This window comes from Heptranchias perlo, chromosome 25 (assembly GCF_035084215.1).
Source record: "Heptranchias perlo isolate sHepPer1 chromosome 25, sHepPer1.hap1, whole genome shotgun sequence".
Lineage (NCBI taxonomy): Eukaryota > Metazoa > Chordata > Chondrichthyes > Hexanchiformes > Hexanchidae > Heptranchias > Heptranchias perlo.
In genome coordinates this window covers 34,769,730-34,795,259 of record NC_090349.1, presented here as the reverse complement: position 1 = coordinate 34,795,259, position 25,530 = coordinate 34,769,730, and the positions used below count along the sequence as shown (strand labels likewise).

General features: G+C 41.4%; 2 protein-coding genes across 5 annotated transcripts in view; one reads left to right on the top strand and one right to left on the bottom strand.

Annotated features, from left to right (window-relative positions):
• LOC137342202 (TRAF-type zinc finger domain-containing protein 1-like) overlaps positions 1-7,554 on the top strand; it is a 46,635-nt gene extending 39,081 nt beyond the window's left edge. For both annotated transcript variants that reach the window (XM_068005967.1, XM_068005966.1), the window contains exon 12: positions 1,374-7,554. In XM_068005967.1, the coding sequence (XP_067862068.1) occupies positions 1,374-1,424 (51 nt within the window). In that variant the 3' untranslated portion in view covers positions 1,425-7,554. The remainder of the gene's footprint in view (positions 1-1,373) is intronic.
• The window catches only part of LOC137342201 (probable E3 ubiquitin-protein ligase HECTD4), a 212,408-nt gene continuing 193,557 nt past the window's right edge, over positions 6,680-25,530 (bottom strand). For all 3 annotated transcript variants that reach the window (XM_068005963.1, XM_068005965.1, XM_068005964.1), the window contains exons 69-76: positions 24,257-24,376; positions 21,643-21,798; positions 18,061-18,164; positions 16,020-16,241; positions 15,353-15,519; positions 14,079-14,274; positions 12,545-12,767; positions 6,680-11,180 (exon numbers count right to left, since the gene is read on the bottom strand). In XM_068005963.1, the coding sequence (XP_067862064.1) occupies positions 11,044-11,180; positions 12,545-12,767; positions 14,079-14,274; positions 15,353-15,519; positions 16,020-16,241; positions 18,061-18,164; positions 21,643-21,798; positions 24,257-24,376 (1,325 nt within the window). In that variant the 3' untranslated portion in view covers positions 6,680-11,043. The remainder of the gene's footprint in view (positions 11,181-12,544; positions 12,768-14,078; positions 14,275-15,352; positions 15,520-16,019; positions 16,242-18,060; positions 18,165-21,642; positions 21,799-24,256; positions 24,377-25,530) is intronic.

Sequence of the window (25,530 nt, the reverse complement as noted above, 5' to 3'; positions counted from 1 at the left end):
TACACTACATCCACTGGTTCTCCTTTATCTACCCTGCTAGTTACATCCTCAAAAAAAACTCTAATAAATTTGTCAAACACGATTTCCCTTTCATAAAACCATGTTGACTCTGTCTAATCATATGATTTTCTAATTGCCGTGTTACCACTTCCTTAATAATGGATTCCAGCATTTCCCCGACGACCGATATCAGGCTAACTGGCCTGTAGTTCCCTGTTTTATCTCTCCCTCCCTTCTTGAATAGCGGGGTAACACTTGCTACTTCCAATCTACTGGGACTGTTACAGAATCTAGAGAATTTTGGAAGATCATAATCAATGCTTTCACTATCTCTGCCACCTCTTAAGAACGCTCGGATGTAGGCCTTCAGGTCCAGGGGATTTGTCGGCTTTTAGTCCCATTAGTTTGTCTCATACTTTTTCTCTAGTGATATTAATTGTTTTAAGTTCCTCACTCTCATTTATCCCTTGGTTCCCCACTATTTTTGGTATGCTTTTTGCGTCTTCTACTATGAAGACAGGTACAAAATATTTGTTTAATGCATCTGCCACAGGCCTTACTTAATCTTCCTCAAAAGTAGCCACCAAGAAGTCCATTTCAAGAAGCTTAAAATCCTTCAGGCTGTCGAATAGCTTGCTGTCATTTGTTGTCTAGACTCAGGCATGAAGAATGGCCATTGAGCAACTGTAGCAAAGGGCTGCAGGAACCCACGGAACTGTATCCCTACACTTTCAGAAGAAGGGAGGGAGTTTGTCAAAGTTTTTACTTAATTCTTTAATGTTATTTTATTCCTCTTTTTCAATAAAAATTACACTCTTTCAGTAGAAAAGTTTAATTGAACATTGTAACCAAAATTTGTATACTTAAAATATTAGATGAACTTTCTTTGTGATTAAATGTCTTATTCTGTTTAATTTCCCCTGATGGCTCAGTTGGTAACTGTACTGTACAGTCTGCTATTGAGTCAGCTTGACCAGGAAGTTCCCAAGTCTGATCTCCAGTCTGTGCTGTTAGCCAATCTCAGCCAGGACGACAACTACAACTGGTCTTGGTACCCCTGGGCTAAGGAGAGGGAACTATAGCTGTCAGGGTTCCTGTGCCTGATCACTAGCCAGTGATCCCTGGTGGAAAGCGCACATGTATGTATGTTGAGTGCTTAATTGGATCAACTTGACTGTGAGGCCCTCTGTGGCGAATAGCTTGCTGATGTTCACTGAGCTTACAAGAATGGCTGCTCAGATGAGGTACCAGGGAACATCGCTGGCCAATAGAACTGTGCTTTCACATTTTCAGGGGAGTGGGAATGTTTCAGTAACTGCCAAGAAGTATTTGTGATTAAAGGGCTGAGTTGTGTGTCTCTTTCTCCATTGCAGCAGAGTCTGCCGAAAACAAGTCCAGAAAATGATGGGAAAGAAGAGGAGTGACAAAACGAGACTGAACTACACTCATTGCAATGGTGTCCAACTCCTAAATTATATTTAGCGCTAAAACTCAGGACTTTCTTTTCCTATGCAAAGAAAATATTTATCGGAGTGCGGCTTAAATGGTAGTGTGTTTTTATTTCCTCTTTTAACTCAGTTTTCATTGTGGGGTTTAAAAAAAAATTTGTTAAACAGGAGCTCGCTTTTTTGGATCCCTGCAGCACGTAATAACTACAAAGGCAAAGAGGCATTTTAATTTAGAGATTTTCTGTGCACTGGAAGGATCTTGGTTATAAATTGGGGCAAGTCTGCTTGGACCCGAACAACAGTTTGAAAAAAACCATGAAAAGCCCATTTTGGTACCCTTCATTCCATTTCAACAGGACATGCTGTGGAAATTCACAGCTTGAACAAAGACATCCCAAAGTTACGTTTTTAACCTTGTGTAATCAATTTAAAGCATCGTACAATAGAAAAGGGCTGGTGATAAGTTCAATAATCTAACACATCCCAAACAGCAAGAGTAAAGCTTGAATAGTATCTAGCCATTACAAATACCCTAGGGTATAAGTTACAGCCTGAAATTTCTTCCATGGTTCTTGATGTGTACAATTTCTATTTTGTGTTTGTGGATGTTTCTATGCCGATGGTGACTGTGTCTGTCTTTTTGTGCTCTCTGTAGTTTTTCTCGCTGCTGTGCTTTCACTGCTGGCTCTCTGTCTTTGGCTCATTCTGCTTCTGCCTGTATCGTGCTCACTCGCTGCCTCTTTTTCTGCCACCTTTGTGTGTCTCACTTTGCTAAGTGTGTGTCTTTGCTATCTGCTTCACTCCCACTTGCTCCTTCTCTGCTGTCTCTCTCGTGCATTCACTTTCTCGTGTCTATTTTGTGCTATGCTGATGCCTGAATTGCATTCATACAAGGACTACCAGTTATGTTGTGGTCAGTACAGATTTATCGAGAAATAATCTATTTCTGGGAAATTTGACATACATATGTTGTAAAAGCTTTAATATATTAATTAATCTGCAATGCCCTTCCACCAGTTGGAGGGTTGCAGACCCAGTCCTATTGGCTGTGATGTTTTTTTTTAATTAAGACCGCTGAGTTGTTTTGAAATCAAGCCTGCTTCTCTGGGCAACTTTTTAAAAAAAAAACTGTAGAGGCAGTTTTAGACATGTATTTACACTTTTTATGGTAATACTTATGTAATTTAGAAAAACACTGGGTGGGTTAGGATTGTTATTTAGAACTTTAAACTACGACCCTTTGCATTTGTTGCTGGAAGAAATTGGTGCATAAAGAAGTTTAAAAGTAGCAGTTTAGACTGAAAAACTTTGCGAACTACCCCCTCTTCAGTTTTTCATTATTTGGGTGCTGATAAATGTTGTATATAATGAAATTTATACTCTTTATAAATAGTTGGGGGGGTTCAGAAAATTTAAGAGGGAAGGTGAGAAGTTCAAGATCTCAGTGAAGAAAGGTGGTAAAAATGCAGAGGAAACTGAGGTGCTGGGGAAGGGGAGAAGAGTGAGAGAAAAAAGTTCCCAAGTTCAGCCAGGCTATCTGGGGCAGAGGGAAGATACCTGTTCAGGATAGGAGTCAGGGGAAGGAGGAGACTTCAGGACCAAGTCATCTCTGGTAAACCTCCTTGTGACCCATCTCAGGAGCAGCCTTGCTGGGAAAGGATTACATACCTACCTTTCTGCAGGTAATACATGCGGTCCAATGGGGAAGAGACATTTTAACGTAGACAGTTTATTTATATGGGGCAGTAAATATAAATTGCTCATATAACAGGTTACATTTGTGGTGTACACTGTAGAATTGCTGTTCTTGGGTATAGTGTAAGCATGTCTTATGTGCAACCTTTTAAATGTGTTAGAGTAAATAAAATTATTTAGTTAATCGATTTAAGTTTAAAAAGATGTACTTCCCTCTTACTTTCCCTTGCAGTAGCTCCTGTTAAAACAACTGGGAAGCTTTTTACTGCCTCTATAGCAGGGAGGAGGGGGATTTGCATACACTTCTATTGATATTTATTATTAGTTGACTGAGATGTCTTATTTAGATTTATAAAATTGTCATAGGAGGGGGGAGGCTCCAGTTCTGAATGTGTGAAGAATTCTTATTCAGTTCGGATCAGATGGTCAGTCAGTCCTGCTACTGATAATACAATGGGAAGGCTGTAGGACATTTTAAAACTTTGTACATTGTCCAGTGGTAAAATGTTCTTTCTTACCATTAATGTGTTTGCATAGTTTTAAACATCTTTGTTGTAAACTAGTGCTCATTTTAAAATGTAAAAGAGGTGCGTCTAGAGTTGCTTCTGTTCAAACTAGATGTATGACCTTGATGGTGAGCTCAAAGAGGTATTGCTTGTTCCTGATTCCACTGCCTCTTGCTGCTTGGCCATGTTCATATGGAGGGAGACTAGTAAAGAAATAGTTGCTTTACTTTTGACACTTTAAAAAAAAAATAGCTTATCAGATTAGGTCAATTCATCATGAAACTGAGACATTGGAGTTTGCCTTCAAAATGAGGGCATGAGTGGTCATTCCACGCGCCCCCCCCCCCCCCCCCCACCCTGTTTGTTGGCAGAAAGGCACTGGCAATAGTGCTGGACACACAAGGTTTTGGGCTGGGCTTAGTGCCTAACCTCTCGGGATCAAGTATCAAACTGCAAACCCAACAACATCAATACTCTGTGCATCCCTCTTTGAATGAGGAAATGTAACTTTGAGGAATGATTTCCGTGCCTGAGGCCATCCATTGCATTTACATCCAGCAGAACATGGTCTAGGTTGCTTCCATAATGAAGACCCCTTTTTTATGTGGACAGGCCTTTAGCCTGACCTCCTAACAGTATGCTGCATATAAAATGTTCTTTGTGATCCATTTCTTCCTCTATTCTACCTCCACCCCCCTCCCCCTGGTTTTCTTTCCCTTCAAGAATTCTTGACTCTTAAGTCCCCTGTTGGGTAGAACCAGACAGATGGTCCTTGGAAGGAGGGGGCTTTACTGCTCTGAGCAATCCACTCACCAAAGTAACTCAAGCATACAGACACTTTTTAGCTTAATATGATACTACATTGATATGGGAGGGAAGGGGCCTTAATACAGCTTTACTTTAATTTGCTTGTGTGAGGTGGTGACATTAATGAATATCAAATGTGGGGAGGGGGAAAAGAGTAAACTAAGACCTATTGTGTAAACGTGTGTGTGTATATATATATTTATGTAATTGTATTAAATAGAATAGTATCTATACCTGTGATTCTTGGAGGGGGAGGGAAATGTACTGCTGCAATTCGGGAGCCTGGTAGCAGAATGCCAGCTTAGGGGTTTCAAGGAAAGCAGAGAACTTCTAGTCACTGACTAGACAGTAGCTTATTTCAATGACCCTTTTAATCCTGAATTTACAACTCATGGCAGATTTTATTTCTGCCCCAACTCGTAATTTTTTTTTCAAATTGCCTCCTACTTCAACACTTGATGGAACCCCTGTTCAGTATACACTCTGCCGTGGTGTCCTCAGAATCAGCATGGGTGTAGGAGAATATATGTTTGGCCAAACGTACAGTACACACAACCATGCCACACATTGTGTGTATTGAATTTGGTGACAATGTATCCTTTAAATAGCTGAAAGATTTGGTCTCATGCAGTTGTGGTTTTTATCACCAGCATACATTTAACTGATTGTGAAATCTTTTTATCAGCCTCAAGATTTTTTAAAATTAGACAACTGTAAATGTATCAATTCACAATATATAATAAAGAAGGTTAAGAAATGGCTCCTGAAATGTGAAATGTTTGGTTGTGAATGCTGCTGGCTACACATAATCCAGGTTGTGATTTGCATGTGTCCCTACTGCTACCTTGCTCTGTTGACAGCAGTACACTGCACAGTAGTTTTATGACATATGTAAACTGACTGTTCATTTACCCTGCCCAAATTTTTACAAGGGCAGTAACTTAGATATAATTGCCAAATTGCACCATGGCATTGCTGCCTACTCTTCTAGTAACCCCACAATGCCATCCTTATAACTATCTTTCCTCTAACTTCAACATACATCTAAACTGCCCTAGTACCTGCTCTTCTATCTCACCCATCAAATAAACTCTCAGCTACCCCTTCTTCCATGCTATCTTGTATAGATATCCAAGGTTTTGATCACTGATGAAGCAATCTCTGTCCAATTCCTCATCTCCCTACACCCCCCCCCCCCCCTCCCTCCCAATATCACTACTCTATTTGCCTATGGAAAATATTTTCCACCAGTGGCCTCATCCCCTTTGCCTATGACACTTCCACTCTTGACCTATTAAAGTGCTACCTCCCCTATATTTTCAGTGCCTGTAATCCCAGCAAATCAGCCAGTTTCCTATTCCTGTCGCTCTTCCTGTGCATCCCTTAAATCAGGACATAAATTTTAGTGTACTTGGCACACAACTGGCTGTGTCATCAATTGCCAAATTTGGCTGGACCATATAAAGGTTTAGTGCCTCTCCTCTGCCAAAATCATCATTGATTCCAAAGACATCCCTGTGGTTCTCCATGTCTAACTGCTTCTTCAAACCCTCATACCGTTAGTTTGAGTGATGTTGAAACTCCTGCACTACAGTGTCAGCCTGGATTATGTGCTCAGGTCTTGAGTGGAACTTGAATCCATGATCTTCTGATTCAGGAGAAAGCATAACTGAACCAAGGCTGATTAAAGTAAACCACTGTGAGCTTAATAAAACCCATCTCTTTTAGTACTTGCTATTAATTATAGAGTCTGGATGTGGAAGTTGAATAAAAGCACTAACTTTTTTAGAAAAAGGGGTGGGGAAGAAAGAACAGCTATCATACAAATATTGGATTATTTAAGTCAGAGCATGCAATGACAGAAAAGTGATTTCTCAGATGAATTAACATTAGGAAGTTCCTATGTATGAGTACTTGTGTGATGAATACAGGGTTAGAATCAGAATTTCAGTACAGGTGACCATTTGGCTTATCATGCCTGTGCTGACTCTGAAAGAGCACTCCATTTTTTCAGTCACCTGCTCTTTCCCCATACTGTGTTTTTATATTTTTCTTTTTCAAATATTTTACCTACTTTTTAAAAGCTTTTATGTTTCCACCATTGTTTCTGGTAAGTCATTCCATGTCCTAATAGCATAAAATATTTCTCAAACTCCTTGTTCTTTTGATAAATTTATGTCCTTTAGTAAAAGTTTTTTCCTTAAAGACAACCTCAGACTAAAGTCTGTTTCAACTGTTTAATATGAATGTAATTCCCATTCATACATCACTGCTTTAGGTACCAATGCAGACTAGATCAACAATACAGATGATTTTTAAGATGCATTCATAAATAATTGCAATAAATATACATCAATGACTGTACAGAGCACATTAACACCTGTATGTTGATATGTCCTTTTTAAATTTTTTTAAAGTTTATCTGGTTGCTCTCCGTAAAATAGAGCAGTTGTAGCAGCAGATTAACATTACCACAGCCAGCACCACATTACTCTAACAAGGCAGGGACAAAGAGCCAGATCCACGCTGGTGTCAGCTTTTTTTTTTAAAAAGGGATAGGGGTGGGTGAGTGATCATTCAAGCAACGGTATAATACATATGTTGTATAAAAAACACAGCTGGACATGCTGCTCTTTGTACTGCATGAACTCGGTAGGAAAACAATGTCTGAATCAACCACAGGGACTGAGCTGATTGACGGGAACATTCTGGCTTTCTACAGGAAAAATCTCAATTCTGTTCCGACTCTGGTCCAACACTGTTAAACTCATTTGATGACATTGGAAAAACTGTTTATGCTGCTGGTCATAAAATGTGTTAAAGTTGGCATTTGTTCAATATTATAGGGGCATGACTTGAACAGTACCTTTAAAAGTAAATGAGCTTAAAAAAACCTCTTTCCTGATTGACCAGCTTGTTCCTATATATTGCCATATTATGGTTCTGGATATTTTCAGTATTATCCCAATCAGTTAGCTGAATCTTGGTGTTCTCACTGTGGGGTTCATCTGTCATAAAGCAACCAGGCTGAAACTCACACCCTTTCACTGCATTCTATAAACCAGTGTGAATAAAATAGACCATCATTTCACAGCAAATTGGCTCCAGAATCTTTTATATCATATAACTGAAGTCTGTATGTGTACTGTGTATATAAGATTAGACTGTGGTTGTGTGTGTATAATTTGATTATAAAATGTACAAGCACCCAACAAAAATAAACTCCCAGCACCAACATGGGCAGTGGGTCAATGCGCTCTTTGTCTGCCAAATAACATAACTCGATAATTACACAAAACCTTCATTCACTCAGTTATTAAACAGGCCCTTCACTTATATACTTGCAGGCTGTCTGATCATTGCACAGCAAAACAAAAAATATGCACTCTACACCCTATGATAGTTTACATTACACGTTATCCAGAGGCTCTGTGTTCCTCAAGCCACGAGCTTTAAGACATATCAAGCCTCCTGCATTGCTAAGGGTTGAAATAAACCAAGCAACATTGCCAGGCTAATGCCCCTTGGGATATTATCCCTGCTCTGCTTGATACCCAGTATTAATATCTGCTTTCTACAAAAATGGTAGAATCATGTGCCCAAGCAGTTCTGTATCCTTAGCTCTTCAATTCCACAAAATTGCTCCTGATTAATCCCAGAATGTTTTAAAAAACTAGTGTTTAAGGTATAAGTTCCATTGATATGAGCTATCTGATAAATATAACAGGTTAGTGGGGTATTGTACTAAAACATAAAATCTCCCATGTTCCTCTTTGCTTTTTCAAGCCGATGTAATTTACTCCCATTTTCGCAGCTCAATTTCTTTGTATCAAAATATGTAGTGAAGAATTGGCTACTCTTTTACAAGGGCTGCTAGGGAATTATTACCCAGTAAAGATTTGGATTACATTAATACACTTGAGGGTACACATGAACCTCCCCCTCCCGTTCAAGAAATCTCAAACATAATATCGGGGACACACTATAAGAGAAAGCTATAAGAGGTTCTGCTGAATTCCAGCTCTCATATTCAAGTTTAACCCAAGTTACAACTCTTGGCTGCTGGATCATTTCACAAACTTACTCTGATATTCTATGGACCTTGTTAATGCAAAAAAAATTCAAGCAGCCAGGGATTTATACCCATGACTTTTTTTTGGGGGGGGGGGGGGGGGGCAAGGAAAAAGAATTTGAACAGATTTTTGTTTTATAATCTGAAAATACATTAATTAGCAGACACACACATGCATACATGTGGTACATTCACTGCACTACTAAATATAATTCTAGGTTCTGAGGAATTTAAATGTAGGCAGAAAAACTCAACGCAAACAGCTTTTCTCTCAACATGACTTCAGGCTGAGCAGTCACACTGAGTGCCCCCGTTGAAGTCTTCATCTCAAATACGAGAGAAGGTTCAGATATTCAAAGCAACAGCAGCCTTCTAATCTGGAACTGCAGCTTGTGATCTCTGTGGCTGTATCCTCAATGTGCATTTACGATGCAGACCTCTCCCTCCTTTCAGGTTAGACAGCAACGGACATCCCAACCAGATTAGAGATTGAAGAGAGGGGTGCAGTTCAGTGTAGAGGCTGAGCAACCCCCTCTGTCACTTTTGTTGTGGGCTATTTACATTTTTTTTTTGTCCTTGCAGCTTACGTGCCTTCTGACTGCGTGCTAGCCATTCCTACTCCTGGTGTTGATATATATACAACTAAACCGCAAATGGTTTGAATAAAAGTAAGAATTGGGAGTGACGAGTAAGAGCACCAAGCCACGGTATCTGTTCAATACCTCTGAGCAGTACACAGCGTCAAGATGTTCCACTTGGCACCAAGGGTAGCATTTTACAATGCAGAATGTGATTTGCAGCTTTTATGCATACTTATTAAACAGTGCAAAAAGAATATCCTAGACATTTCAAAAATGGCTATAAAGTAAAACTTGAGAAACTTATTGAATCACACTACTTGTGTCACAAAATAAAAACCAAAGGGTGGAAATGTGTGTAATGGACTAATAGAGCAGCAGTGCTATGTGTGAAGGGTTGTATGTAACTCAGGCTATTTTCATAGAAAAATCTCAGATCAAATCCATGGCAGGATAGTTTTATCTTTCATTAGTTAGGGCTCATGCTACTGCTTGCATTTCAACTTTAATAAAGAAAATTCAAAATGAGGAAAGGGGACTGGATGTGATGCACTGGTTTAGGGTTACAATGCATGCTCCAATCTCCTGTGATGCAAGCCAGTCTCAGCCAAGCAGAGACTAGGCACTTCACTTTGGGGGAGGGAGAAAAATAAAATAGGGTTTGAAAATAATTGTGGGCCAAACTCACTCACATCCTAGTGCTCTGTTAATGTGACAAAGTTCTAGGAGACAGCAGTCTGTCCACCCACACTGCTGGGAATGGAGTGTAATTTGAAAGACCCAATCGGGAAAATGAAGGGGGTAAACTGAATCAGTAATTGTATATCAGAAACTGACCGCTGGCACAAAATAAGTTTCCAGGTAATTGTGTCTCAATACTACCCACTCCCAATCTTGTTACCAGGCTCTGCTGAATTATGGTCCATTTAAAGGATCTTTGTCAGTAGAAAATGAGATCTCCAATAAATTCCTCTACCCCCAGCTCCAATTCAAGGTTCCTGGTTATATTACAGGCTACCTTAATACCACTGACAGTCAGCAGGGAACTTAGCAAGAAAATATGAGGCCAAGGACTTCCAGTCAGTGGGACAGAATCCTGCAGAATAAGGTAAGGAGACAGCTGAGAGAGACTCTTGATTGCAAAGCAGGTATCTGGTAACATGCTGATCCAATATACCAGAAGTACAACCTTTTTTTTTGGGGGTGGGGGGGGAAGAGGGGGGTTGGGGGAGAAAGAGAGAAGGGGAGAAGGCAGGGGTCACATGATTCATATAAATCCACTTATAACTAGAAGGTTCATTGCCGTTAGGTAGAGGTGAGCCTTCCTGTACACGGATAATCACAACACGTTAACTTTGGAGCATTTCAATTCTGTTGCAAGCACGTGTGCACATGTGGTTACTTGATGACATTTTAGAAGCCAAAGCTGATCCAGAAGAGACGATTTGTCTAATTTTGAACAGTGTCCCCATGGGTGTGCTTGTGCACAAGAATAAGTAAAAGAGAATTTTTCCTCCAGTCAGAACATGAAGGATAAAATGCTGCTCCAAAGTTAAGATCACAAGAGTATAAAAACAGTTATATCCTACAATGAACTATTATCCTGTTTGAACACAAGTGTTTGTGTTTTAAAGGTACAGTAACGTACACCGCTGTAGTGGTAAAAGCACCGTACGCTCTTGGAATAGCTGCTTGACAAGACAGCAACACACCATTTTGAGTCCATCAATAGAAATGGAAATTTACAAAAAGAAAGTTTGCACCAGCGTGGAAGCATTTTGCTCGTAATGGGTTCAGGACGAACTGCTCCCGACTGCGGCTCGGATTCCATCCGCACTTCCACCGCAATTCCTTTTCTTTCTTAAAAGTAGGGTTAGGAGGACCTCGGGCATCGCCGTCTGTTGTGAAAGGATCTTGGAATTCCAGGTGCGTCCTGCTCAGCCGCTGAGAGGGTCTTCACGGTAGTGAATGGCATAGCGGAGCTTTTCCAGCATGATGTCGAGTGAGGAATACTGAGGAAGTTTGATCATAAACATGCAGGTTTCCACCCTGATGTGCCGGGAATCTGGTGAACCTGAACATAAAAAGGAGGAACAAAAACAGACAAGTTAAACAAATTGATACAATTCCTAGCATATCCTGATACAGATGCTGTTTGACATAAAACCCATCTTGTATACTGCTATTTGATACTTTCACTGACCACTCATTCTCTAGGCACATTTGCATTCACTGGCAATAGGCGTATTGTTGAAGGTGAGGCTCCCTCCTGGGTATGGTTCCATAGACAGCAGCTATTAATGTGCAAGTCTAGACGACGAGTTTCAAGAGACTTTTCAGCCACTGAGCGCAACTTAGCTGAGCATGAAGGGGTTTTTGTCCATTTTCTACACACTTTTTCGTAGTAATACTGTGTAACAATTAGGAGTGGGAACCCAGGCTGATATTCCCCTCCCTCAGCTAGAAGTGCCATGGCAAATTTTAGCATTTCGACCATTGCCCTGGCTGTGATGAGCAACTCAGCAGAGATTGGGAAGTTGACCTTCCTGGCTTGTATGGTTCAGTTCCACATTTGGCCAATGCACTTACCAGCTGAATGATGAAAAACACCCAGCCCCTTTTTGAAAAGATATTTTTCTTCCAGATACCCCTTCTTGGTTCCCCCATGTCATGCACCATCTGTAGCTAGGAAACTGAGCAGCCAGCCTGCTAAGAACAAGCCCGCTCTGAAACCAGTTGCTGGAAGGTTGGCCAGGTTGATTCTAATTTTTGCTTCCTCTCGGTGGGAAGTGCCTTTTCCTCTGCTCAATATCTCACAGTGGCACAGCTCAGATTGGGAATTCCTGGTCGTGGACAAATTGGTATGTTTTGAATCCTTACTGCTTACTAGTAATTAGATTGAAAAATGCTCAAAATATTCTCTTCCCAACTCTGCTAAAAATACACACGTGAATATTCCCATCCCACCCAGCTCTTTGATGCATCATATTTTTGTCCCTTCCCAAAGGCTTCCTGAAACACGATCTAGTATGTAAAAAGAGAAATTCAGTTTCTCAGGAACAATTCAGATTTCCTCCACTCAAGTTGTTTTTGAGATGACATTGGCACACAGGTGAGCCTCCAGGTGAGCCTGTAAGTTTCTGATGTCAGCCACACTCTCAGGTAGAGCTGCAGAGTGCAGGCACTTCTTCATGAGGCAGAAGATAAAATCTGGAAAGAGAATCAGCCCCTAGCCTAGAGTGGCATCACCAGAAGAGAGGCTGCATTCCAATCATCTTGGCTGGTGCATGGTGTGGGAATGACGTGGACAGAAAGAGGAGAAGTAGGAAATATTCACCAGTGTGACAAAGTAGTCTCTACCACTACTATAAAACTGAAAGGTCTGACTACAGCGGTCTGCGATATTACCGTAAGGACATACATAACTCTTCAGATTACCTGCAGCTCCGTCAGGAGGGGCGATTTTCATAGGATATGGTGGAACATGTGCGGTATCTGGACCTCCATCCTTGCACGGACAGGTGAATGGTATTCGTTCCTGATTGCAGGCGAACTTGATGAATTTGCAGAGTTCCTCCTGAGTGAACATCTCCAGCGCTGTCCAGAAGAACTCAATGTGCTGATCGGTCTCCATCAGTCCCACCTGGTACATGGTGTGAGCCTGGGGTGGAAGTGAAAGCGTAAATATGTCCATAATTGGCAATACCAAAAAAAGAAATTCTACCAGTCACCCTCTTTATAACCAGTCCAAGAAATTTACCTGGTCAAAAATGGCAGAATGGTTGCAGGAAAAAGGTGATAATAGTTGTGGGAGATGCTTTTATCCAAGGTACGAGTGGGACCCAGTTACTTCCCTCACTGGCACTTTTTTTTAAAAATGGGCTTTGGGTTTTAATTTTTTTTTCTCTCCGGCTGCCTAATAGTGAAGGAAGTTTCCAAAACAGTTTAAAATCAAACTCAGAACGAAAGAGCCAGTGACTGGAGCTGAGCTGAGCACTTGCTAACTAAGACCAATTGGTCACTGGTAACGGCTGATTTTACAGACTCCACACTCTCCAGCACTAGGGAGCAAGGGTAAGCACATGTTAAGTTTGCAAGACCAACTGTTTCAGTAATCAGCTGGTCTTATAGTTAGCAGGTGCCAGGCTCCACTCTACTCAAAGGCACTTCAATTCAGATTCTAACAGTGCATGTGATTAGAGCATTCTCCAATTCGATCAGTCCTCTGAACAAAATAAAATTAGTGGCTGTGCCTATTTATATTACAGTGTTGGCTCTGGAGACAGAACATTACCTCAGAAAGCAAAGCACTGGCAGCAGTAAAGGTGCTCCCATTTTATTCTGCCTGTGGTTTTTTTTAAATCTGGGGAGGCCTTCCTCTTGATCTCCCTATGCCATGCATCATTGAGGTCGATAGAGTGGACTGGTGACTTGATGCCAAGGTTAACTCCGCAAGAGAAAAAGCAGGCAGAAGACAGGTGCACCTCCAGGGAGGTAAACTGGAGAATGAGCTTGAGGCACTTGTGTGCCTTTAACTTACTTGCTAAACAGTGGCTTGGCACATACCTGTGAGTAAGTACCTGACATATTGGTGGAGTGAGATGTGGTGTTGCCCAGTGCAGTTCTCAACTTTTGTCGAATCGGGAGTTCTTTACCCAGCATCCGTAACGGCAGAGAAACCCTGCTCTCCATGGGGTAGAACCGTGCAAGCATTCAATCCCAGAGGTAGAGCAGTTTATCTACTTCTATGAATGCTGGGTAAAGAGCTCCCCATTCCACAACAGCTGTTTCACTCGCTGTCGCCTCGCGCTGACCTCCGTATTCCCGTGTTTTAAACAGACTTGGTGCATTGAACGCTGTCCATAGTTTGTAATTTGCGAATGTCCGTGGTTTCAAGGTGCAGCATCTATCTGTTACAATGCAAGTTATTTGGGATTGTCAATAGGGTCTGTTTGTACAGATTTCACTGTACCTTCAGAAACTCTAGGTTGATGTAGGGCAGTCCACATGTCCTCAGTTCCATTTCTAGGGGTGTTGGCATTGTCAGGAGCTGTAAGGGAATGATGGAGCCAAGCCCTGCACGCACCGCAGTCACGCAGTCAGTGTTCTCAATCTCCTGCAGCCTCAGATTTCGGATTGCTGATGCGTATGCATCTTTATTTTCCCATCTGTACAAAATGAAATCAACATTAGGGATTAAAGCATGGCAAATGGGATCAAACGGTATGCCTATGGCTCAACACTTTGCATAAAATAGAAAAACATGAGAACATTGCATCTTGGAGATACAGCTGAAAGATTGTAGCAGCAGAGACCTACTTCTCCACTTTTCTTAAAAAACTTTTCTTCCTCTGATTTTTCCTCCATTTATCCCTCTTCTCGTTCTATAAGCAGCATCCATGCCCAGGACCATTTATGGACCTAGGTGCTGAGCACCATTGGGCTTTTTGACAGTGGGTATCACTGCTGAACCTGATCCTATCCTTACTCAAAATTCAAATGATGATTTTTCAGCCTAAGTTACTGAACTGTGATCAAGTGTGGCAACCAAGGCTGTTTTTCTTCTTTTTTTGACAGAGACCAATTGTAGTTACCTAGGCATCTTCAACTGTTAGGCTCAGTACAATGCCATTTATTCATCTAGCCTTCGGGAGAAAACTTCCCTGTTTCCCCTTTTTCTCTGAATGCCATTTGTCAGAGGCTAGTGACACACCTCCAAGGTTCACCCCCTCCCAGCAGAGGGAGGAGGCCAGGTGCATACCCAAAAAGGTAAAATCAAAGCAACAACTTGCCCCATGCCACTCTTGTGCACCATCTGCTTACCTGCTAACCAGTGCCATTACCAGATGCCTGAGAGTACGTTATTTGGTATCTTACTGACTGAAATATGATCATTGTCGAGCGACGGGTTGTTGGGAGAGAGGAGAGAAAAAACAACCCCCCCTCTTCCAAAAACATTTTAGGCATCGTTGCTACTAAATCCAGCCATAAAATGCTATTTGATGCCTTTCCTTAATTCCCACCCTTTTTTCTAATTTTCTCTAAGGCCTCCTAGCCTTTAGCTAGGAAAGCACAGTGTCAAGATACAACCCTCTTCTGTACTAGTTTTTCCATCCTGTGAAGGGTAGGACTCAAACAGCAGGGCTGGAAGGCTAGTGTTTTAATCCAGTTAGGCTAGCAGACTGAGCCCATATTACATTTGCAATCATAGCAGAGGAGAAAGATGTTTACTTATCATTTACTCACATAACAGTGATATTCCTGCCTCCGGGACATAGCTCCACTTCCTCTCCTGTCATGGTGATGTAGCTGAATTTGCAACAGGGTTTGCTGGGAGAGTCAGGGCTCTCTGTGGCCAAATGATGTGATGTTACTTCAGCACACAGTGCCTCAAGTTCGGTCTCATCATTAACCTGGAATTACAAGAAACACGTAAAGCACAATATCACACTAACGTTCACCTGACGAAGGAGGAAGCCTCCGAAAGCTTGTGAATTTAAAATAAAATTGCTGGACTATAACTTGGTGTTGTAAAATTGTTTACACCAAAGAGACACAGAGAAAAAACAGTCCAACATCACATCTCTATTAATGGGTTACCCTCAATACCACTGCAAATGTACATCACGAGACTCAAAACCTCCAGGGAGTAGGTACGTGAAGAAAGGAGGAACTCCACTCCAAAACCCCAAGTCCTTCGACACAGGGGGGGGAATTTTTGCCCCAAACACCCTACCCCTCATGTACAAGAGGAATCCATTCCAAAAATCCAGGCCTTCAGGGGGAACCCCAACACAAAAAAACAAGACATCTCAAGAAGTGTATATGTTGGGGGGAGGGAAAGAGAGAGAGGAGGAGGGGGAAAAGAGTGCAATCTTAAAATACAAGCCCTCACAGGAACTGAACTACTTACAGTCTCAAACTTCTTTATGTAGTTGTAGGTCAGGATGTCAACCTCCTGAAGATCCCACTCCAGATCCAATGGTTCACCAACTAGAGTCTTCCAAAATGTTGGGAGCAGATCAAGAGGGAGCGGGACATCTGCTCGGATAGCAATTCCAAGTAATTGCCCAAAGAAGTGTAGCAGCTGCTCCTCTGTATATGTTATTGGGCCAGGAGTCAGGATGTGCTTGCCCTAAAAAAAGTTTTAACCAGATGTGCAATGAAATTAGTCTGAAAATCTAACAATTTCAACATTTACTAGTCCTTATTCAACTAGACATGATCTGCATGGGATTATTCACAGTGTTGTCATTATGTTTTTGGTACTAATATGCTGTAGTAAAAAAAAACCACTAAAGCCAATACAATTTAATGTTACTGTATATGATACACTTATTTCATCACTTCAAACTGCTTTCATCACCAGTGATTGACCTATGATCACCTATACTTCACCCTAATGTTAAACAGCTCAAAATGTTCTCTTCAGATACAAACCAAGTTTGAAAGGGAACAATCTACAATTGTATTGTTAGATCTTTTCCATCCCACAGTTCAAATGGACATAGTACAAAAAGTTCCACATACCCAGTATGCTTTACTGAAATCCTAGTGACAATGCTGCACAAAAAATTGTGCAGGAACAACATTTTGCCCCAAATTATTTTCAACCTACTTTGTAAACAGAACGTAGTACATAATTAAGAGAAATAAGCTTATAACTGTGATGGCTCACCGAATGTTCAGTGAGCAGTTGAGTTTTACATACCAGGAAGGTCCCAGGTATGGTTTTGTTTGTTGATTTCAGCTTGGGCAATGGTTGAAATGCTACAATTGGCCTCAGTGCCATTGAGTTAGAGAGGCGAAAGGGCATGGGGGAAGCTACTGTGCCCACACCCGATCACTATCCACCGACCCTTGCTGGGAAGTAGATATCTGCAAGGACAGGAACGAGCTTGAATGTCATCCTCCACGGTCAAATAGCCGGCTAAGATTCACTGCCTAAGTGGCCATTCTTCATCTGCATGCTCAGACACAGTACTACAGGGTGCCAGGTGCCTGCAAATCTATACCACACCGAGTTAACACCTTCAGGAGAGTAATTAGCAATATTGATCTGCAATATTTCTCTAAGATTTTTAAAATTCTTGTAATACTTTGTCCAATTTAGATGGATAAAGGTTTTCTACAGAACTGACTTGGAAATTAACCACTCTGTCGACTGGCATGTAAATAGTTCCAACAATCCCTCCCAGTTTCTTTTCCCTACGGTGCCTCCCACACAGTCATCCCTATTCTGGGAATAGGTCACGAAGACCAATGATATTTCAACATTAATTGTATTCGGCAGTCAGATTTAAAGCTTGTGGTGGAAAAACCTATCCCACACAGCAGGCAAGTGTTCAACTCTCAAAAACTGGGTGTTCTTTGAAATTTTCAAAATGTAGAATTTTAATATAATGCCTGCAAAAACTGTAATTGCTCCAAATCTGCTAAATGTATGACTGAACGTTAACTGAGACTTCATATTCTAACACTGGTGAATTTAAGTTAGAACCCATCCATTCTGTGCAGATGAAAGTATAGAAGTACAATCTTATCTTTTTGGTGCCAACAATCTACCTCAGCATACAAAAGTTGAATGCATCAAAACCTTCAAGAGTAAAATCCTTTGATGGGGAGGAACAAAAAGGAAAAAGGTAAGCACCAAGAATCTGAATTAAACACAGAAAATGCTGGTAATACACAATAGGTCAGTCAGCATCTGAAATAGAAAGACAAAGTAACGTTTTAGGTGGTGCACCCTGTCAGAACTGCTCTGCCCTTTCAAATGCTGGCAGACCTGCTGTGTATTTTAAGCAATTTGTTGTTATGGCTGATGTGTGGTGGAATCTTCATATCCGGATTTGGAAAGAAGAATAACGATTGAACCTATCTATGCCATCTTCATCTGGATTTCATCTGAACCTAACCTCTCAAATATCTGACTGGTTATCTACTGTAGTAATTACCTTGTTTCTGTTGGCCGCAGAACTCGGGCAAGGCACAAGAAGAGAAAGTGCTGAACTCTGTAACTCTTTACATACTTGCCACAGGAAGTGTCGGAACGACCCACCTAGAATCCAAACAGCAGACAGTGAGACACTGGAAACAGAGTAACCTTTGAGACATGGGGGCTTTGGCACAATGACACTGGAGTGTTAACTTAAAAGGTGGGAATAATGCGTGGAGCCAAAAAAAAACATTGGGCCAGTCAAGGAACAACAACTTGCACATATAAGGTTTTTAATGTAGTGAGAACTTCCCAACATATTTCAAAAAGTGGAGTGCTGAGACCTATGCTTCAATAGGGTGAAAAGTTAGGGAGCATGACGAAAGGTGCAGTTGAAGAATTAGATTTTAAGAAGGCTTTCTTTTGAAGGTTAGGAGCGATGGGACGGGATGGAACGAATTACAAAAGAATTCCAGAATGTAATGGTGGAGTGGGGAACGAAGTGGAGGGACATTTATGGATAGCACATATAGTGAACCAGTCAGAAGAACAAAGTGCATGAACAGGGACAGAGGATGGAGGAGAGTGTAGAAGGAGGGTGGAGCTAGGCTATGAATTGATTGGTTGAGGAGATGGATTTTGAAATCAATGGGGTGGTGGTCAGGATGCCAGTGCAGTTTGGTAAGGATGGGGGTAGAATCAGAAGTTACAGCACAAGAGAAGGCCACTGCACCTTTGCTGGTGCTGGTTCTTCTACTGGAGCTTTCTACTCTAATCATATTTCTTTGCCTTTCTTCCCATATCCTTATATTTATTTTTTCAATTATTTATCTGATTCCATTTTGAAGTGGTTATAGTCTCTGCTTTAATAACCATTTGTGGTAAAGCATTTCATGTTCTAATAACCCTAAATTTCTTACAACTTTCCCCTAACCTTCTCTGTTCCAATGAAAAAAGCCCCAACTTCAGATTTTCTTTGTAATTATGACTTCTTATTCCTAGCATTGTTCTACAAACCTTTGCTGCTCAGTGGCCGAATCAACATTTTGCAGAAATTTATCAATTATTTGCTTTTTCATTCAATGCCCTGATATATAAAACCGGCACTTCCACCTTTAAATGGTAAGATTCTTGAGTGAAGGTAGAGAGAGATCTAGGGGTACAGATAATATCATATATCTGTACCCCTAGATCTCTCCGTACCTTCGCTCGAGAATCTTACCATTGGGATATACTTCCTCTCACTGCTTTTTCCCCAGAATGAACTACTTCACTCTGCAGTGAACTAAATTGGATGCCACCTATCTTCCTACTCCACTGGCCTGTTTACATTCTCATACATTCTTCCTCAGTTTGCCCTTAACTGGATATCAGACTTAATCATTCAAATTGTGCCCAAGTTCAAATCATTAATATAAATGAGAAACAGAAAAAGGCCCGCCACAAATCTCTGGGGACCCCGACAATCTGAACATCCATTTACCCCTCGTCCTTGTTTCCTGCCCTTTAGTCATCTCTCTCCATGTGGCTACATTTCCTTTCAATATCAATTGTTTTAATTTTCATAACCTCTTATGTGGCACCTCATCAAACACCTTCTGACAATTCATATGTACTTCCACCACATTCCTTTATCTATACATGGATTTTTCTCAAAAAAATGTAATCAAATCAGTCAAGAATGACCTACCCTTTACAAATCCATGCTATCTCTGATTAGCTCATGCCCCTCTAAGTATTCACTAATTTCATCCCATATTATGGACTAGACATTTACCCACAATAGAAGACTAATTGGCCTATTATTTCCTGGTGTATCCATTTCACTCCTTTTGAATAGGGGTTTAACATCTGCCATCCTCCAGATCCTTAGCATAATCACCATTCATTATATAGCTCGAGCCTCAGCCATCTCCTTCAACCTGCTTCAGTATTCTGGGATGTATACCATCTGGGCGTGATGACTTTTCTACTTTCAGTCCTACTAACCTTTTAAAAATAGTTTCCTTTTGTAATATTTACCTCCAGTAATGGCTCTTGCACATTGTCCTTAGGTATTCCTACAGTTTTATTTTTAACTTCCTCTAAAAACTGATGCAAAATACTTAGGCATTTTCACCAATCCTTCCCTTTGAAGATGGCACCCTTTGTTTCTAAGTAGTCCCACTTCCTCTTAAATTGTTCTTTTACTTCTGTCTTTATAAAATACTTCGTTATTTCCCTTTACGTTGATCAGAGGTCTTCTTTTATACTCACCTTTAGCCTTCCTAGTTTCACCTCCTTTCTATATTGATAGGCGAGTGGGACTTAGTGCAGGATATGATGCAGGCAGCGAGTTCTGGATGCACTGAATTTTATGCAGGGTAGACCTCAAGAGACCTGCAAGGAGAGCTTTGGAGAAGCTAAAGGCAGCTGGAAAGAAGGATGGGATCAGAGGCTATGGTACAAAGTTTCTGGCAAGAGCTAAACAGGATGTCTTTAGTCTTGCCAATTTTGAACTGCATCAGCACCTCTGCAGCTCAACATTGGCAAGGCTTAAGTCAAGGAAAGGTCTAGTTCACCCATGACTTGATATCAGAAACGCGCAGCAACGGTCATGGAATAAAAGGTGGTAGAGATGTAAAGCTGGGTATTGTTGACATACATGTGGAAAGTGACTTCATGATTATAGATAATATGAAGTGGCAGGAATAGGAGGAGGAATCTTACATTGGGTCAGTGTCATGGAGGTGGACCATAGAGGAGAGGCTCTGGAAGGTGTAGTTTACAGTGCCAAAAAGCACAAAGAGATTGAGGAGGGATAATGCACTGTGATTAGACTCTCAATATATCTGTGACTTGGTCTAGGTGATCTTGGTGCAATTGGCAGGATTACGAAAATTCAAACAGAGAATGGTAGGTGGGGGGAGATGGATAGCAACGAGTTTGACAACCTTAGAGAGGAGAGGGAGATTGGAAACGGGGGGGGCCGTAGTCTTATAGGGTGGAAGGTTTTGAGGCTGGCCTTTTTAAAGGAAGTTGTAGATATGTACTTCTAAAGTGTGGCATGCAAGTTTCCCTGATAACAGAGTAGTTAAAAGTACCACCTAGTGTATCACAAAGCTGTATCGACTAGAAGATCCCAGGTTTAACTCGGTTTTGTGCTGAATTAGCTTGATCTGAGCCAGGCAAGCAATTGGACTGCTGCAACTGATCTCTATGGAAAGCAAATAAGAGCCAGGTTTCCCACTGCTGAACAATATCCAGTGACCCCTGTTGGAAAGCATGCACTTCTGGATGCAAGGTGAAGACAGTAACTGACTTGTCTGTGATGCTCTGCAGTGTCAAATAGTTTGCCAACAGTTATAATCTAGGCTCACGTGTAAAATGGCCAATTGAAGTACTGGAAGGCACCGACTGCCTGTGAACCTCCACTCCAGCAGCAGTCTACGCCTAGAGAGGAGAGAGAAATATTTGGGGGGGGGGGGGGGGAAGGGAAAGAGAGAGAAAGGGGTTTGGAAACAAGAGAGATCTATACCAGGCTTTACACTAACTCATATCACAGCTTACATATGCTGCAGTTCTCACTTTAATAACAAAACACTGACTCTATGCATCTTACTTGTTCCATGTACTTCTTCGCCAGTGAAGCGAATATTAAATCCGTAGGTTGGGTCCCCACCACTTGCCAGCTTGACGCAGAGCTGGGAGGAAGGCACTAATGCCAGCTGTCGAGCTGCCTGGCAGAAGTAGGTGTTCTCTGATGAACGAATTTCACCTACGATGGTTTAATGAAAGGAAAACAGTGACCTTGCTAGTGATTTGAAATAGCACAGAAACTAGTACATCTCCAATGACATTGTTCAGAGACAAAAATTATCAAGAAAATCTGTATCTTTTAGTTACCGTAATTGTCTCAGTTCATATCTTAATTTTTTTTCTAAACTGTCACTAAAATGCTGAGTAACCAGTGACCATCTTTAAAAACAAAAAAGGTGCTTAAAAATTAAGATAAATACAAATAAAATTGAAATGCAAAAATCTTTGAAAGAAATACTCCAATCTCTTACTGTATGCTGAAAGAGGATAGCAGTGCCTCTTATAGGCTGAGCCTTCCAATCAGTAGCCGTCTTTAAAAAGATAAATAATGGAACTAAAAGGTGAAAAAAAATACAAAATATAGATGGCGGTAACACGTTGATCTTAATGAATCTGGAAAAACTTAAGAAAAATTCCCGATTTTCCAAGTGTACAATATGCCCGATACAAACCAGCCCTCAATCAGCAATGGTGTCTTTTCAGTTTTGTACAGTCCTGTAGGAACTGGGATAAACCATTCAGCCCCTTGAGCCTGTTCTGCCATTTAATTAGATCCTGACCGATATGTACCTCAACCCCATTTACCTGCTGTTGCTCCATATCCCTCGATACACTACCTACCCTTTGTGTGAAGTGCTTCCTGATTTCACTCCTGAATGGCCTTGCTCTAATTTTAAGATCCCTCTTGTTCTGGATTCCCCCACCAGAAGGAATAGTTTCTCTGCATCTACCCTATCAAATGTCTTTATCATTCTAAACACCTCAATTAGATCACCCCTCAATCTTCTATACTCAAAGGAATACAAGCCAACTTTATACAACCTGTCCTCATAATTTAACACTTTAAGCCCCAGTATCATTCTGGTGAATCTGCGCTGCACCCCCTCTAAAGCCAATACATCCTTCCTGAGGTACAGTGCCCTTTAAAGGGGCTCTTCTGCACCACACAGTTCTGATGAAGTGCACCACCCAAAAGAATGTCTTTTCTCTTATGATGCTGATTGAACTGCTGTCTATTTCCCAGCACACTATGTTTTTAATCACAATTATTAAACTTTCAGCCTGAACTCATTAGTCTGGAATGCTCAACCACTGCCGGCAAAAACCTATATAGAATCATTTATTGTACATCATAACCTAATCAACAGATTCTGAGAAGATGGTTATAAACTGCTTGAAATTCACTTTCTTGGTTTACTAAGTCAACTGACCCCAGGTAAGATTATCTTTAACTCCGTCCCAAGAATTCATGCTGCTTGTGGTGCGTGATATCAAGGCACAGCTGTATACTGTGGATTTGTACCCACCAATAATTGTGTTGTCTCATTTCATGCAAGACCCTTCAAATAGCAGAATGACTACACCTTCGCACCATTAGTCTGGGCTGAGTGTGAACACAAGTACTAAAGGAAAGAGAGAAGGAACGCAAGAAAATACATGCATTTATAAAGCACCTTTTATATCCTCAGGATATCCCAAAGCACTTCACAACAAATGAAGTATTTTTTGATGATTAGTCACAGTGGTCATGCAGGAAATGTGGTAGCAAGTTTGCATACTGCAAGGTCTCACAAACAGCAAATAAGATAAATGACCAGTTAATCCATTTCTAGTGATGGCTGAGGAATAAATGTTAGCCAGGATTCTAAGAGAAATCTCCTGTTATGGGATCTTTTACATCCAACTGAACAGGCAGACAGTGCCTTGGTTTGAGAAGCAGCATCTCCTACAATGCAGCACTCCTTCATTACTCCAGGATGTTACCAGGGCTGGAGCGCTTCAGCTATGAAGAGAGACTGGGAAGATTGGGTTTGTTTTCCTTGGAGCAGAGGAGGTTGAGGGGGGACATGATTGAGGTGTACAAAATTATGAGGGGCATAGATAGGATGGATACTAAGGAGCTTTTTCCCTTCGTTGAGGGTTCTATAACAAGGGGGCATAGATTCAAGGTAAAAGGCGGGAGGTTTAGAGGGGATTTGAGAAAGAACTTTTTCACCCAGAGGGTGGTTGGAGTCTGGAACTCACTGCCTGAGAGGGTTGTGGAGGCAGGAACCCTCAGAACATTCAAGAAGCATTTGGATGAGCACTTGAAATGCCATAGCATACAAGGCTACGGACCAAATGCTGGAATATGGGATTAGATTAGACTGGGCTTGATGGCCGGCGCGGACACGATGGGCCGAAGGGCCTCTATCCGTGCTGTATAACTCTATGACTCTGTCTGGATTACGTGCTTAAATCCTGAAGTGGGGCATGAACTCACGACCTTCTGACTCAGAGGTTACAGTGCTATCAGTGAGCCAAACCAACACTGTGGAAAGGATAGTGCGCAAACCCCAATGCACCAACCAAGTCCGAAATTGTACTTTTTTGGATAGCAAGCATGTTTTCTCAACTCCAAGCCTTGTTCCTCTTACCTCCCACTATTTCCAGAGGATCCAAAGTTATTTCAGGTGCAGCATGATCTGCAGTCCGCTGTACTGTTGCGTTCAGAACCCGGTTCATCACAGCCACTTTAGTATCATAAAAAACTAACCCTAAACATAAATGAACATATCAACAATGACAACTTCATCAGAAAGTTTATGAACATGTGACAAAATGCATTACTTGCTCCCCACACATCCTCAAGTCGGGATAGTCGGGATAGTCCAAAACAAGATAGCCCCATCCAGCATGCCTTTTGGAGAACTAGTCCAACTGCAGTTGGACAGTATCGACATCAGACAGCACTGGGACACGAGTTTGCAGCTGAGGTGCATGGAACAAGCACCTTTGCAGTTGCTCTATTGAGCCACTGTGATTAATGCAACAGAGTGCTGTAATTCAGGGTAGTATTATATAATTACCACCTCTGCATTCTTTATTTCATTGGGAGGATAAAGCTGCAGATTCATTTCAATTGGCTGTTTCATGATCAGTCAACAAGATGCACTCAAGTCTGACTGGAAAGCAATGGGCAGGCCTACAACTCTCACCCTTGGCTGTTCAGGATATAGTAGCAAAATATCTTGTGTGTTGCTTGCTGGTAGATGTCCACACAGGACTGATATGAAAGACGACAGAACTCACCTGTAATCAAACTGCAAAAATAATGTTGGATGCAAACTGAACCTTACCTCCCCCAACCCCCAAAAAGTTTATTTTTAAAAAATATTTTCCAGTTTACTCCACTGCTCTCCTGCTAACATACTATTCCAAGTGCACTGATAGCCTTCTAGTACTGCAGCCAGTCTTCATGCGTAATCCTAGCTTGAAAGGATATAATGGGAGCGCATAGGCTAGATGGACCAATGGTGACTGTCAGCAGGCTATTCAATTGTGTGGAGGAGGAAGGGGAGACCAGGGAGTGCATGACAGTTCAGCCTGATCCTGTTCTGATCTGGTCTCTACATATGCCCCTTCCACCAGGGGTCCCTGGATAGCGATGAACATAAAGAGTCCTGCCCAACGCTCCCCCTCTCAGGGGAACAAAGGAACAGGAGTTGGCCATTCAGTCCCTCGACCTGTTACACTCAATCAGATCTGTGCCTCAACCCCATTTACCCGTCTTTGTTCCATATCCCTTGATAACCTTACCTAACAAAAATCGGTTGATCTCAGCCTGAAAATTTCAATTGACCCAGCATCCACAGCATACTGGGGAAGTGAGTTCCATACTTCCACTACCATTTGTGTGAAAATGTTTCCT